Here is a 14,784-nt window from a genome sequence, read left to right as displayed (position 1 = left end):
CCAGTGGGCGATCCCAGGAAAGGTCAGCCACGGGCTGCCAGCCTTGCGTGGTACTGATTTAGTCCTCCTGGGCAGTGAGCTACGGGGTGACAGACAGACGGACAGGTGGATAAATCGGACTCCAGTGGACAGGCGATGACCGAGTAGCTGACGAATGCACAGACACATGGCCGACTGTGGACGGATTTGTCATTCGCAGAGTCAGGCTAGTGACTTTGAGAGGGACAGACAGATGGGAGTGGCTGGACGCCTGAGAGCTGTCCACCTGCTCGCTCAGCCGCAAGGAGGCGCCACCACCCTGCCCAGCGACGCCCACTGCCCCGGTCCGCGGCGGGGGCGGAGCCAGCAAGTTCGCGGGGGGGGGGGAGGGGGTCGGGGGCGGGGCGCGCGTGCACGCGGGGCGCGGGGCGGGCGCGGGGGCGCGCGGCGGCGGCGCGTTCCGTTCCGGGCCGAGGCTCGCGGCTGAAAAGTTGCGGGGCAGAGAGGAGCGGCCCCGGGACGGGCAGCTAGCGCGAGGCCGAGCCGGCACCCGGCGCCCGTGGTCCGGCCATGGACGACCTCGGTGAGTGAGCGGGAGGCCCAGGGAGGAGGAGGCGAGGGGCGCGCGGCTCCGGGCCGAGCGGGCGCCTGCCAGCGGTGGGGGCCGGGGATCCCACCCTCTGCGGCCCCGGCCTCAGCTCCCGTCCCAGTCGGCCGGGGCTCCGTGGGGCGGGGATCCCTAACCCGGCCTCAGTCCCCGGCCAGGCCGGCCCCGGCACCGTCCGCACAGCAGCCACCCCCCTGCCTGGGACGGCTTCACCTCTGGATCCCCGACTTCGGGGACCCACCCCCATCTCCCAGAAGGGCCCCAGGGACCAGCTCGCCCCTCAGGGACGCACCCTGTCCGCTGCAGGGACGAGACTTCCTGGACCAGACCCCCTCATCAGCTACCGGACCCTCACCTCGCAGACCTCTCCCCACCCCCACCTCACAGATCGATCGCCCGACTCTGGGAGTAGCTGCCCGATCTCATGGGCTGCTCCCTCATTTCCTCGAACTGCTACCCGTCCCTCCAGGGCCGCCCCCTACTTCACAAACTGGCATCCCCCTTCGGGGATAACCCCTCTGAGCCCACCCCTTTCATTTCAGAAGTCAGATGCACAAGCTAGAGATGAGCGTGTGATTTGTGATGACCACACCCCCATTTCAAAGAAGTTTCCCAGTCTGCCTGCCCTCCTGATCCCCCACTTCAAATCTGGTCACCCCCGTTTCAAGGACCTGTGACTCATTTTCTCTCACTGCCCTCCCCACTCTGTGGACCAGCACCTCAATTCACAGACCAGTCCGCCTGCCTACATATCTAAGTGTAGAACAGTAATTTGGGAGCCCCTGATTCTCTCCCCACACCCAGATTCTGGCGAAATGCCAGGGGAATGAGGTGGGAGGTAGGTCCCAAGGTATGGCCATCCCTGAACGTGTCCTGGCTAGCAGGGTCCCTCCACCCCCTGGGCCTCAGGCCCTGCTGGAAACCATACAGGTAAAGAGGACAGGATGCCCAGAACAGAGTTTTACTGTTTGTCTGTTATTGGAGCCCCAAGGCTACTCTTTTCAGTCCAGTCTTGATCTGGTGTTAGGGGAAAGAATCTCCTGGAAGCCGACTCTAAACCCAAGGGGGTTGGTGCCAGGGTTCTAGGAATGCCTTGGGTGGTGTGAAGGCAGGAGTGGGAGGATTCACTGTTTCTTCCTCCCCTTCACGCCGGTGGCTGGAGGGCCCTGAGTTCGGGAGGTGAGGAGGGGGGAAACGTTTCTTCTCTGTAGGAGCCTTGTCTTTCCTCTCTGGACTGTGGGTGGCTTGTGTCACCACTGATGCTTCCTCTGTCCCAGGCTCTGAGGATTAGATTCAGCAGACAGGACTGATGGACCTTTACCAAGCAGCGCTGGGCACTAAGTTAAGACTGGCTATTTGTAGGCGCTGGACTTGACTGCTTCCCTCCAGCTTCCTTTTGGGATCAGCATGCCCCGGAGATCCTGGAACTGGAGGTGGTGTAGGGTCCTGCCTGTTTTGCAGAGTGAGATGGCTGCCAAGCGTAGTTCTCCCTTTGGGTCAGGCTTGGCACCCATTTTTCCAGTGTGCTCAATGTTGGCATGGCTTCCAGGCAGGTATTTTTTTTTTTTTTCACATAAAAATAGCTCAGCTGGAAGGAGGCTGGGGATGTTCTCTGAACCAGGATCTCAGAGTCTCAGTGCTTTCCCAGTGGGAACTGGGAGCAAAGTTATAGTTTCTAAAATGCTGGTGCAGTTCTATTGCTTCTCGGCAGTCCCCGTGCCATTTCAAGGACTGAGAAAGTCTTTGTAGAGTTTGTTGTCGAAATCCGGAATTCCTGTCTTCTGACAGTCTTCCATTTAGGGCCAGGAAGCTGAGTTCTGAAAGTAAAGAGAGTACTGTGTACAGCAGAGGGGATTGTAGCGATTTAAATTGCTGTTTGTGGAGTTCTTCCCTATACCTCGATTTGTGCTATCTTCACAACAACCCTTTTGTCAGATTCCCCCTTAAGGCCAATGCTATCAGGACCACCTGCCTTTTTACAGATTGAGAAAGCTGAGACTAAGAGAGGTTGATTCTCTTGCCCAAAGCTGCTCAGCCATAAAATGACAAAACTGTAACTGGAAGCCCAATTCCTAGCTCCTAGATCTGCATCTCTTGTATACCAAGAAGCCTTTTTTTCCTGGGGAGGAGGCAAGGGCACTTGAAGAAGGGGTTGCCACTGACTGATGGCGGCCACCTGTAACTTCTGCTGCTTTCTATCATAGGCTCCCAGTTGCTTACATCCGGGCTGCCCAACTTCCTTGGTCTGAGCTCCCAGGGGGCAAGCCACGCCTGGCTGACCGGAGCCTGGGGTGGGAGGAATGGGGTGTGCAGGAGGGGAGAGGAATCTGCCTCTGCACTGGGGCCCCGTCAGCTGTCTGGATGGCGGCTCAGTACACTGCCCGTCAGCTGTTTTCCTTAGTTAGGGTGGACACAAAGCCCAGGACTCTTGTTTTTATTTTTCTCCTGAGCATGTGCCTGTGGTCCCTAACACAGGGGAGAGTTTATGGTGTGTCCAGTAGCAAGGCCAGAGGGGGCATCACCTCCTCTGTGACTTTGTTTTTTGGTCTAAAAAAAAAATTTGGGAACTCTCTCCTCCCCAGTGACAGACTCGCCGTGTGCTGTTTAATAAGTTACAAATTTATGGCTCTCTGAGCAGAAAAATATCAACACAGCGTGTTCCGCCCTTCCCTGTGTGTTCTCTCCACTTTGTGCTTTGGGGTGGCTGCTTGGTGGCTTTTCTTATTACTGTTTAGATGCTGGTTTGGCCCAGAGTTCTCTCTGTTCAAGTTCTGGCCGGAGTTTCCTGGACAGAGTTCCCACAACACAGATGCACTCTGACTGTGTTTTCTAACCTGATTGCTCGCTCTGTCTCTGTTCATGTTCTTAGTATACTTGGTAGGGGGGCTTTGACCACAACCGTGGTCTAATCACGATCATGTGCACTTCATGGGAGAAAGGCCCTGGACTCAACATTTTACAAGCTGTATCACAACCTTTCGGAGAGGGAGGTGTTTTTACCTCCGCTTTATAGATGTGGAAATCTGAGCTCCAGGAAGTTTAGTGGTGGTGCTGGGATTTGAACCCAGACTCATCCAATTCCAGATCTGCTCATTTTAATCATCATTAGGTGGTAGGTGCTGGTGACTAACCAGGGGGATGAGCCTTGGGGCCTGCTGAGTAATTGATAGTTACCTTTCAAATCTCTGCCCTAGGGGCCATTCCCAGAAAATGGCAAAGGGTGTGTCCAGTGCAAGACTTCTTAGCTTTGCCTTCCCATCCTTTAGCAAAGGGAACAGCCAGCTGTTGGCAGTGCCCAGTTGCTGCTGGAATCTGGACATGTCTTCTTTCAGCTTCTCAGCAGTCTTGACCCTTTGGAAAACAGTGCCTCATTGTCCTTGGGGGTAGCGGTAGGGGGGCAGAGGAGTTGCCTGGGGCATTCGGAGCTATGGAGCCTCCCTGTTTCCATGGAAAGTCTGGACTTTGGGCTTGCCTATCTGTGGTCCCTCTGTGTGTCAGGGCAGAGTCAGGGCACCCAGCTGCTGGGCTGGTGGCAGAGGCGGCATTTACCCTTGCAGCGATGGTGCCTTCCTGGTGGGCTCTGCGTCAGTGCCAGGCCGCCTCCTGGGCTGTGTGCTAGTAAGGGGCAGAGCTGGGATTCAAACCCTGGTGTGTTTGATTCTTCAGCAGGTGCCCTTTCTGATATGTGAAGCTGTTTGCTGCCTGGGCAGTATAGGTTGATGGCTCAGGCTGCTGGAAGCCAGGGCCCTGTCACTATGGGTTCAAGGTCTTTTGAGGGAATATCTCAGTATTCCTTTTTTCCCTAGTGATGGTTATGCCTTGGAGAGGCTGGGTGTACCCTTGGCTGGAGAGGCTGATGGAAAGCCAGAGTTACTGGGGGGCTGCTGAGCAGCCCTCCTCTCCTATTTAGTCATTGTGCATGGAGTATCTGACTCTGAAGCTTTTCTTGGGTTTTTACCTTGCTCCAAGACCAGAGTTGTTGAATTAACTTCCAGCCTCATTGCAGCCTTTCCCTGGGTTGTGTAAGTCTCAGAGCCTTCATTAATAATAAGAAAATCTGCCAGGTGTGGTGGCTCATGCCTGTAATCCCAGAACTTTAGGAGGCCAAAGCAAGTGGATCACCTGAGATCAGGAGTTCAAGACCAGCCTGGCCAACGTGGTGAAATCCCATCTCTACTAAAAATACAAAAATTAGCTGGGCATGGTGGCGCATGCCTGAAATCCCAGCTATTCCGGAGACTGAGACAGGAGAATTGCTTGAACCCAGGAGGCAGAGGTTGCAGTGAGCTGAGATCACACCACTGCACTCCAGCCTGGGTGACAGAGTGAGACTCTGTCTCAATAAATAAATAAATAAATAAATAAATAAATAAATACAAACAAAATATGTAGAATGCTTTTCTTTCCTTTTCTTTCTTTCTTTCTTTTTTTTTAGATAGAGTCTTGCTCTGTCACTCAGGCTGGAGTGCTGTGGCATGATCTTGGCTCACTACAACCTCAGCTTCCCAGGTTCAAGTGATTCTCCTGCCTCAGTCTCCCAAGTACTGCAAATTACTGAGCGTGCCTCCATGCTGAGTTAATAATTTTTGTATTTTTCGTAGAGACGGGGTTTTACCACTGTAGCCAGGCTGGTGTTGAACTCCTGACATCAGGTGATCCACCCACCTTGGCCTCTCAAATGACTGGGATTACAGGCGTGAGCCACCATGCCTGGCCACATTTCTTTTCTTTTGGTGAGATGAGTCTCTGTTGCCCAGGCTGGAATGAAGTGGCACGAACTTGGCTCACTGCACCCTCTGCCTTCTGGGGTAAAGGGATTTTCAGCTAATTTTTGTATTTTTAGTAGAGACGGAGTTTCACCATGTTGTCCAGGCTGGTCTTAAACTCATGAACTCAAGTGATCTGCCTGCCTTGGCCTCCCAAAGTGCTAGGATTACAGGCGTGAGCCACTGTGCCTGGCCCACACTTTTCTTTTTTACAGTGTTTACAGGAATTTTTCCCATAATATTTATGAAGAACTTATTCTGTGTAGGCACTGTGCTGGGCACCTTACATGCGTTGTTTGTTTGAATCATGCTGGCCATATAAGGCAGGTTTTATTAGTAGTAGTATTACCATTACCCATTTTACAAGTGAGGGAAACTGAGGCACAGAGCGATGAGCCTGCTTGCCCAAGTTCTACAACTAGTGAGTGGCAGTGCTGGGATTTGAATCCAGGTGATCTGGCTGCTCAGCGGGACTTGCAGCGCAGCCAACTGTTTTGCATACTTTTTTTTTTTCGAGACCGGGTCTGCAGCCTCAGCCTCCCAGACCCATGTGATCCTCTCCCTTCAGCCTCCCAAGTAGCTGGGACTGCAGGCACATGCCACGATACCCCGCTAATTGTAAAAATTTTCTGTGGAGACAGGGTTTCACCATGTTGCCCAGGCTGTTCTCGAACACCTGGCCTCAAGCAATCTGCCCGCATCCACCTCCCAAAGTGCTGGGATTATAGGCGTGAGCCATTGCACCTGGTGCATTCTTTACACTTCTGTTCATAATACTGCATCTGATATTGGCTCCCCATTGGTTTGATTGTTTTCTGCTTCCAGGACACTAACATTTTTCTGCCCCTGCCCCATTCCCTGTTGTCTTCCACATCTGTCCTTTCCCTGTTCTCTGCAGCTTCTTCTCTTTCTTTTGATTTGTTTTGTTTTGTTTTAATTTTTGAGGAGTTTCACTCTTATTGCCCAGGCTGGCATGCAGTGGCATGATCGATCTCAGCTCACCACAACCTCCACCTCCTGTGTTCAAATGATTCTCCTGCCTCAGCCTCCCAAGTAGCTGGGATTACAGCCGTGTGCCACTACGCCTGGCAAATTTTGTATTTTTAGTAGAGACAGGGTTTCTCCATGTTGGTCAGGCTTGTCTCAAACTCCTGACCTCAGGTGATCCACCCACCTCAGCCTCCCAAAGTGCTGGAATTACAGGGGTGAGCCACTATGCCCAGCCCTTTTGTACTTTCTTGGGGGCATATACTCAGGATGAGATGCAGGGTCCTGGGGGCAGTGTCTGTTGTTCCAGGAGAGGCCCCACTCCTCCCTCCCTGGCCACCTCTCCAGTCACCTGTTACTCTTGAGACAGAGCAGTGAGCTTACAGCACCACTGCCAAGGAGAACATGGAGCGGGTCCCCCATGGTTCCTTCCCACCTCCTCTGCTTAGGAATCAGAACTTCCTGTACCCCAGCCCCGCTCCACCCAAACTTGCTCCTTGTCTTTCCCATATCCAGAGGAGGGAGTTGTTGAAAACTTTATGGTGGAGAATGAATGATGTCTGTTGGAGGGGGAGAGGAAGAGAAAGAATCAGGAAGCTGAGTTTCCTCAGAAACGTTGGCAAAGCAAGTCATTGAAACTGGTTCAGGGTGCTCTCCTCACCTAGGATGGGCCCCGAGCCTCCATTTACGGCCTCACGGGGTCCACTTTGCCTTTTGCAGTCTGGGTCTTATTGGGAGTCTCACATTTGGCCTTGTGTGTACATTAACATCCTGATAAGTCTTCCAACTAACTAGCCGATTGCCTAACCAGTGGGGCTCAGGGCTGGCCTCTCCAGGGAGGCCTTGGATGTTGGGCCAGTGGTAGACAGAACTTGCGGTTGGCCAGGCCCAGTGGAGCCCCAGTGGCCAAATCTTCCCTTAAAGATGGACTTTTAATGCTTATTTCTTATGTGATTGTGGTATTGTGGTTTTATGGGAGAATATTGTTATTGTTAGGTGCATGCTAAAGTATTTAGGAGTGAAGTGTCATAATGTCTTGCAATTTATTTTTTTATTTTTTATATTTGAGACAGAGTGTTACTCTGTCACCCAGGCTGGAGTGCAGTAGCCCGATCTTGGCTCACTGCAACCTCCGAATCCTGAGTTTAAGCAATTCTCCTGCCTCAGCCTCCCAAGCAGCTGGGACTACAGGTGCATGCTACCATGCCTGGCTAATTTTTGTATTTTTAGTAGAGACAGGGTTTCACCATATTGGTCAGGCTGGTCTTGAACTCCTGACCTCAGGTGATCCACCCGCCTCAGCCTCCCAAAGTGCTGGGATTACAGGCATGAGCCACCGCGCCTGGTCTCAACTTAGTTTTAAATGATATAATGAAAAAAAGGATTCACACATAGAGGGCAGAGAGCACAAGGACCATTCATTTACACAAAGTGGCAAAACGATGACAGCCACTCAGTCTAAGTGAGAGTACACAGGTCTCTCAACTTCTCTGTATGTTTAGACATTTTTGTAACGAAAAGTTGGAGAAAAGTCAGGAAACCCCACTTTCCCATGGTGGGCTTGGAGTTGTTGGGCCAAGGTGCTGGCCTGCGCCTGCCTGTGGTTGCCCGGAATGACTGTTGGTCTCCTGTGATTGCGCAGGTGGTGGGAAGACTGGGTGAGCAGAGGCAGGAGCTGGGAGGGCCTCAGGTGACAGTGACCACCGACTGTCAGCTGGGGTGTGGGGAGCACAGTGCTGTGACCTGAGCAGAAAAGAGACAGGCCTGGCCGGGCGCGGTGGCTCATGCCTGTAATCCAAGCACTTTGGAGGCCAAGGCGGGTGGATCACCTGAGGTCGAGAGTTCAAGACCAGCCTGACCAACATGGTGAAACCTGTCTTTAAATAAAAAAAAAAAAAGAAAAAGAAAAGAGACAGGCCTAGAGACAGTGCATATCCATAGGTGTAGAGGCAGCCTCATGAGTTATTGGGCATAATGACATTAACCAGACCAGGGTTGAAGCGAGCGAGATGCTGAACTTTGGTTGGAGTTTGAGATGGGTTGTCCAGGCTGGTGGGATGCACAGCAAGGCTTTTTTTTTTTTTGAGACGGAGTCTCCCTCTGTCGCCCAGGCTGGAGTGCAATGGCATGATCTTGGCTCACTGTAACCTCTGTTTCCCAGGTTCAAGCAATTCTTGTGCCTCAGCCTCCCCAATAGCTAGGTTTACAGGAGTGCGTTATCACGCCCAGCTAATTTTTGTATTTGTAGTAGAGACGGGGTTTCACCATGTTGGCTAGGCTGGTCTCAAACTCCTGACCTCAGGTGATCCTCCCGCCTTGGCCTCCCAAAGTGCTGGGATTACAGGTGTTAGCCACTGCACCCAGCCAGAGCAAGGCTTTACACACTTCAGGGAACGGTCTCTGGGCAGCTCGAGGCCTGTGGGAGAGGAGGAGATGACTTTTGCTTCACATCGTGAACCCCTTATCTGTGGCCACAGTAGCACCATCAGTGTGCGGGCAGTGATGGCTGAGTGGCCCCGGGCTCTTGCTTCTAGCTGAAGTCTGACCATCCAGTTTTCCAGCCTTCAGGCTCCCTCTCCTGGAATCCCCACTCCCTTGGTCCTTCCTGTCTAGTTTGTGCTGACTCAAAGCTGGCCCTCTTGGGCCTCCAGTCTGTTTTGGGGAAATAGCTGGATTCTGGCACCAGTGGTCCTCTTGGCGCTGAGGCAGAGGTGAGGGCCCTGGTGCCTACTAGAAACATTTCGGGCAGCCAGCAGGCTCTCATGAGGGGAGGGCTTCATGCCAAGGTCTTCTTTCAGCCTCATATCATCTGTGTCAGCATGCAAAGATGCCGAGGCTGGCCACTTGGCGAGGACCATGAAGTCTTCCAGAGAGGGCTCAGAGCTTCACTCTGCCTATTTGAAAGCAGCATGATGTGTGTTTTATGGGGGAGGGGGTGGTGCTGGAAGGAAGCTTTATGTAATTCTTGGCTGGAGCTCAGGTAATTGTTTTAATGAAATGGAATGCAGCTTATTCAGAATTCGCTTGGCAGAAACAGCCATGTTCTGTTCTGTTTTCTTGTTGGGGAGATCAGGGCACACATTTCCAGCTGTTTTGAATCTTAGAACCCTGGGTGAGCTGGAGCAAGGTGGGTGGAACCCTCCAGGGAGCTCCAACGAGCTTCAGGCTGATTCTTCTCTGGGTCCTGGTCTGTGTGTATCGTTTTGAATGAGCCACGGAGACTTCGGCTTCTTCCAACAACATAAAAGCCCTATTGAGGCCAGGCACGGTGGCTCACCCCTGTAATCCCAGCACTTTGGGAGGCCGAGGTGGGCGGATCACCTGAGGTTGGGAGTTTAAGACCAGCCTGACCAACATGGAGAAACCCCGTCTCTACTAAAAATACAAAATTAGCCGGGCATGGTGGCGCATTCCTGTAATCCCAGCTGCTGTGGAGGCTGAGGCAGGAAAATTGCTTGAACCCGGGAGGTGGAGGTTGCAGTGAGTCGAGATCGTGCCATTGCACTCCAGCCTAGGCAACAAGAGCAAAACCCAGTCTCAAAAAAAAAAAAAAAGAAAAAAAGAAAATCTATTGAAAGCAGGCTATGAAATGGGCACAATGCCTGCCTTCCAGGTTGTCGGGATACTGAGTGAGGTGCTTAGCATACAGTAGACAGACCCTCAAGGATGGTCTCTCTTTGCTTACACTTATTTCACCCCCACATCCCCGTCTTTCCACCCCTCTTTTTTGTTTTTGAGACAAGTCTTGCTCTGTCACCAGACGCCAGACTGGAGTGCAGTGGTGTGATCTTGGCTCACTGCAGCCTCTGCCTCCCAGGTTCAAGCAATTCTCCTGCCTCAGCCTCCCGAGTAGCTGTGACTATAGGTGCCCACCACCACGCCCAGCTAATTTTTGTATTTCAGTAGAGATGGGGTTTCACTATGTTGGCCGGGATGGTCTTGATCTCCTGACCTCGTGATACACCCGTCTCAGCCTCCCAAAGTGCTGGGATTACAGGCATGAGCCACCACGCCCAGTCTTCCACTCCCTTTTATACCTCATGCCCACTGTTTTCTATCAGTGTAGATGGCTGTGGCCCCATGTGGCCTCAAGGTCCCCATCTGCAGGTCCACCTGGACCTCCTTTTTCTTCTGGTTCCCTTTTTCTCTCTTCTTCTCTTCTTTCTCTTTTCTCACAAGGTCTTGCTCTCTTGCCCAGGCTGAAGTACAGTGAGTGATCTGATCATGGCTCACTGTAACCTGCAACTCAAGGATCCTCCTGCCTCAACCTCCTGAGCAGCTGGGACTACAGGCACATGCCACCACACCTGGCTACTTTTTTGTTTTTTGTAGAGCCAGAGTCTCATTATGTTGCTCAGGCTGGTCTGGAACTCCTGGCCTCAAGCAATCCTTCTGCCTTGGCTTTCCAAAGTGATGGTATTATAGGCATGAGCCACCATGCGTCTCACCTGGTTCCCTCTTTTTACTTTTCTGCTCTTACTAACTTCAGTTTTTTGTTTTGTTTTGTTTTGTTTTTAGACAGAGTCTTGCTCTGCCGCCCAGACTGGAGTGTAGTGGCACGATCTTGGCTCACTGCAACCTCCGCCTCCTGGGCTCAAGCCATCCTCCTGCCTTAGCCCCGCCAAGTATCTGGGATTACAGGCACACGCCACCAAGCCTGGCTAATTTTGTATTTTTGGTACAGATGGGATTTCGCCATGTTGCCCAGGGTAGTCTTGAACTCCCAACCTTAGGTGATCCACCTGCCTTGGCCTCCCAAAGTGTTGCTAGGATTACAGATGTGAGCCACTGGGCCTGGCCTGCTCTTACTAACTTTTTTACTTTGGTCCTTTTTAAATTTTCACTCAGCCTGACCCATTCTTCCACATTTGCTCTTTTGCTGAGACACCTATCTCACTATTTAGCTGTCATATTTTTCTTCCCTTCCTTAAGCTCTGCTCGCTTCTCCAGAGACCCTCCCACCTTCTTTTCCCAAGTCTTCTCTGATCCCTGAGTGGAGGTGCACCTGGGTGTTTTCACAAGGGATTTCTCTGAACTCCTTGTTTTTCTCCTATGCACCTCGGTCAGTTCATCAATTGCATCACCTCTTTTATAACCTGTGTGCTGGCGACTCCCAAATTTATATTTCCACCCCTGACGTGCATTCTATTGTCTAGATTCTTCCGGTTTGTGCGCCAGCAAAGACTCAACTCATTTCCTTTCCACTTTCCCATCCAGGCCTCATCTACTGCCTGGTCTCTGTTAGCTCCCGTCTCTTCTCTGGGCCTGTGTTAGATAATGGGCATTTGTGCAGCACTTGAAGCTTGAGGAAACATTTTCATGTGCTTCTTAATTTTTTTTAAAAAACTAAACCTTATGTATATTCAAGGTTTGCAACATGATGTTATGGGATACATGTAGATAGTAAGGTGGTTACTAAAGTGAAACATTAACCTACCAGTCATCCCACAGTTACCTTCCTGTGTGCCAAGAGCAGCTAGATCTACTTACGTAATGAAAATCCCAAATACTGTTTTCTTAACTTTAGCCCTCATGTCATACATTAGATTTCTAAGTGTGTGTCTCCCATGTATCTGCTACTTCGTATTCTTTGACCCACATCTCCCCTTTCCCCTCTTCCAGCCGTAGTAACCACTGTTCCGTTCCCAATCTCTGTATTTGACCTTTCTCTCTCTCTCTCTCTCTCACCCAAAGTTATATATATGTGTAACTTTGGGTGGCCAAGGCAGGTGGGTCACCTGAGGTCAGGAGTTCGAGACCAGCCTGGCCAACCAGGCATGGTGGTGCGTGCCTGTAGTCCCAGTCACTCGGGAGGCTGAGGCAGGAAAATTGCTTGAACCCAGGAGGTGGTGGCTGCAATGAACTGAGATCACGCCATTGCACTGCAGCCTGAGTGTTGGAGTAAGACTCCATCTCAAACATAAATAAAATAACAAGTAAATAAATATATGTATATAGTACATATAAGTAAGATCACACAGTGTTTTTCTCATTGTGTCTGGCTCATCTTACTGAGCATGTCTTTCCATGCTGTGGCAAATTGGCAGAATCTCCCTTTTTAAGGCTGAATAATCCATTGTATCTATATACCACATTTTCTTTATCTATTCGTCCATTGACCACCATCATTTTTTATATGGTTCTGACAGCCACCCTTTGAAGTAGGTAGTAGTTATCTTCATATTATCAGTGAGGAAGCTGAACTGAAGTGCAGAGGAGTTAGGGGAAGGGAACACACCCAGTGTTACCACAGGCAATGATGCAAGAAGCTGAACCTTGGGTTTTCCCACACCCAACCCAGTCTCTCTCTGCTTTTTCTTTTTTTGTTGTTTTTTGAGATGGAGTCTTGCTCTGTCACTCAGGCTAGAGTGCAGTGGTGTGATCTCGGCTTACTGCAGCCTCCGCCTCCCAGGTTCAAGTGATTTTCCTGCTTCAGCCTCCTGAGTAGGTGGGACTATGGGTGCATGCCATCACGCTTGGCTACTTTTTGTATTTTTAGTAAAGATGGGGTTTCACCATGTTGGCCAGGCTGGTCTTGAACTCCTGACCTCAGATGATCCACCTGCCTTGGGTTCCCAAACAACTGGGATTACAGGCGTGAGCCACCGTGCCGGGCCTTCTTTCTGTTTTTATTTTTAATAAAGATGGGGATTCACCATGATGGCCAGGCTGGTCTTGAACTCCTGACCTCAGGTGATGCACCCACCTCAGCCTCCCAAAGTGCTAGGATTACGGGCGTGAGCCACCGCGCCTGGCCTCTTTCTGTTTTTTTATATGGGAAACCTCAAGGCAGAAATCAGAAATCCACGGGTCAGATTTGGCTTGCAGACCCTTGTTGCTTAGTCTTCATGGTATTTAAAATATTCCAAATTAGTTGCCAACAATTAAGGGTCAGGAGATTGAACCAAAAAAATCCTTTTTTTTTTTTTTTTGAGACGAGTCTCACTGTGTCGCCCAGGCTGGAGTGCAGTGGCACAATCTCAGCTCACTGCAACCTCCGCCTCCCGGGTTCAAGTGATTCTCCTGCCTCAGACTCCCAAGTAGCTGGGACCACAGGCACCCACTACCACACCCGGCTAATTTTTGTATTTTTAGTAGAGACAGGGTTTCACTACATGTTCTTTCTTTTGAAAAGTCAGATCAGGCTTCATGGGATCCACGTACTCTGTGTCACCACTTGGTTAACCTCAATAACTCCAGCCTCATATTTGACCCTCTCTGTTGCCTACATTGGGACTCACTTCCTTCATACATATTCCTACCTGGCCCCCGCTTTGAGTGGTTCTAATTATGCTCTGTGCTGGATATTTCTAACAAATGCAGTTGCCAAATCTAAGGGGTATCTTGTACTACAGTCTCTGAATTACATTTGACTTCTGACCATGCCAACCACTCAGCTCTGCCTTGAGTCTAGATCTTGGTTCAAGTCGCAGAAAATAGCCTTCTTCTGACTCACCTTACCCTCTACATTTATTTATTTATTTGTTGAGGCAGAGTCTTGCTCTGTCACCCAGGCTGAAGTATAGTGGCGCCACCTTGGCTCACTGAAACCTCCACCTCTCAGGTTCAAGCAATTCTCTGCCTCAGCCTCCCGAGTAGCTAGGATTACAGGTGTTCGCCACCACACCCTGCTAATTTTTTTGTATTTTTAGTAGGGACAGGGTTTCACCATCTTGGCCAGGCTGATCTTCAACTCCTGACCTCGTGATCCACCCGCCTCAGCCTCCCAAAGTGTTGGGATTACAGGTGTGAGCCACTGCACCTGGCCACCCTCTGCCTTTAAAATCTTAGCTGAATTTACCTTTTTGAGAAGGCTTTTTTTCAGATAAAACTAACCAGCTTGTTGACTCTCCTACTAAAGTTAATCTTTACAGATCTGTGTAAATTGGGCTTGCTTTTGTCTCCTGCTCTGCCCTGGAACCTCCTTGAAGACAGGGATTTTATCTGCCTTTCAGATATCTCTTACCACCAAGCATTGCTCTGTTCTCTCTGTGGTTGCTTAGTAAATACTTGATGGTGGTTGATGATGAAATGGGCATGAACTGCAGATACCCACAATGATGCTGAACCTGCAGCAAACCACTTCCTTCTCTGGAGAACCTGAGTGAGAGATTCCGTGTTCAGGGTGGGGAGGTGGCATAGAACCAAGGCTCTGACATCAGCCACCCTTGGGTCTGTATCCATGCTGCCGCTGACTACCTGTGTGACCTTGGCAGGTCACTTTACACTCTGAGCCTTGGTCTCCTAACCTAAGAAACAGGTACATTTCCTGACATACTTTCCTGAAATACTTTCAAAGTGCTCAGTAAATGGTGGCGATTATCATTCATTCTTGGAATAATCTTGACAACTCCTGGGGTGGAGGGTTTGGCTTTTGGTATCACTCTCTTGGCATTTATTTGTTTGTTTATTTTAATGTTTTTTTTTTTTTTTTTTTTTTTTTTT

General features: G+C 50.5%; 1 protein-coding gene across 4 annotated transcripts in view; it reads left to right on the top strand.

Moving 5' to 3' along the window:
- Nucleotides 1-398: 398 nt before the first annotated feature.
- Nucleotides 399-14,784, top strand: part of PXN (paxillin) — a 61,717-nt gene continuing 47,331 nt past the window's right edge. For all 4 annotated transcript variants that reach the window (XM_017510226.1, XM_017510225.1, XM_037731961.1 and 1 more), the window contains exon 1: nucleotides 399-562. In XM_017510226.1, the coding sequence (XP_017365715.1) occupies nucleotides 550-562 (13 nt within the window). In that variant the 5' untranslated portion in view covers nucleotides 399-549. The remainder of the gene's footprint in view (nucleotides 563-14,784) is intronic.

This window comes from Cebus imitator, unplaced genomic scaffold, assembly GCF_001604975.1.
Source record: "Cebus imitator isolate Cc_AM_T3 unplaced genomic scaffold, Cebus_imitator-1.0 Scaffold434, whole genome shotgun sequence".
Lineage (NCBI taxonomy): Eukaryota > Metazoa > Chordata > Mammalia > Primates > Cebidae > Cebus > Cebus imitator.
Note: the sequence above shows the minus strand (reverse complement) of the source record. Positions and strands in the feature narration are given on the sequence as shown.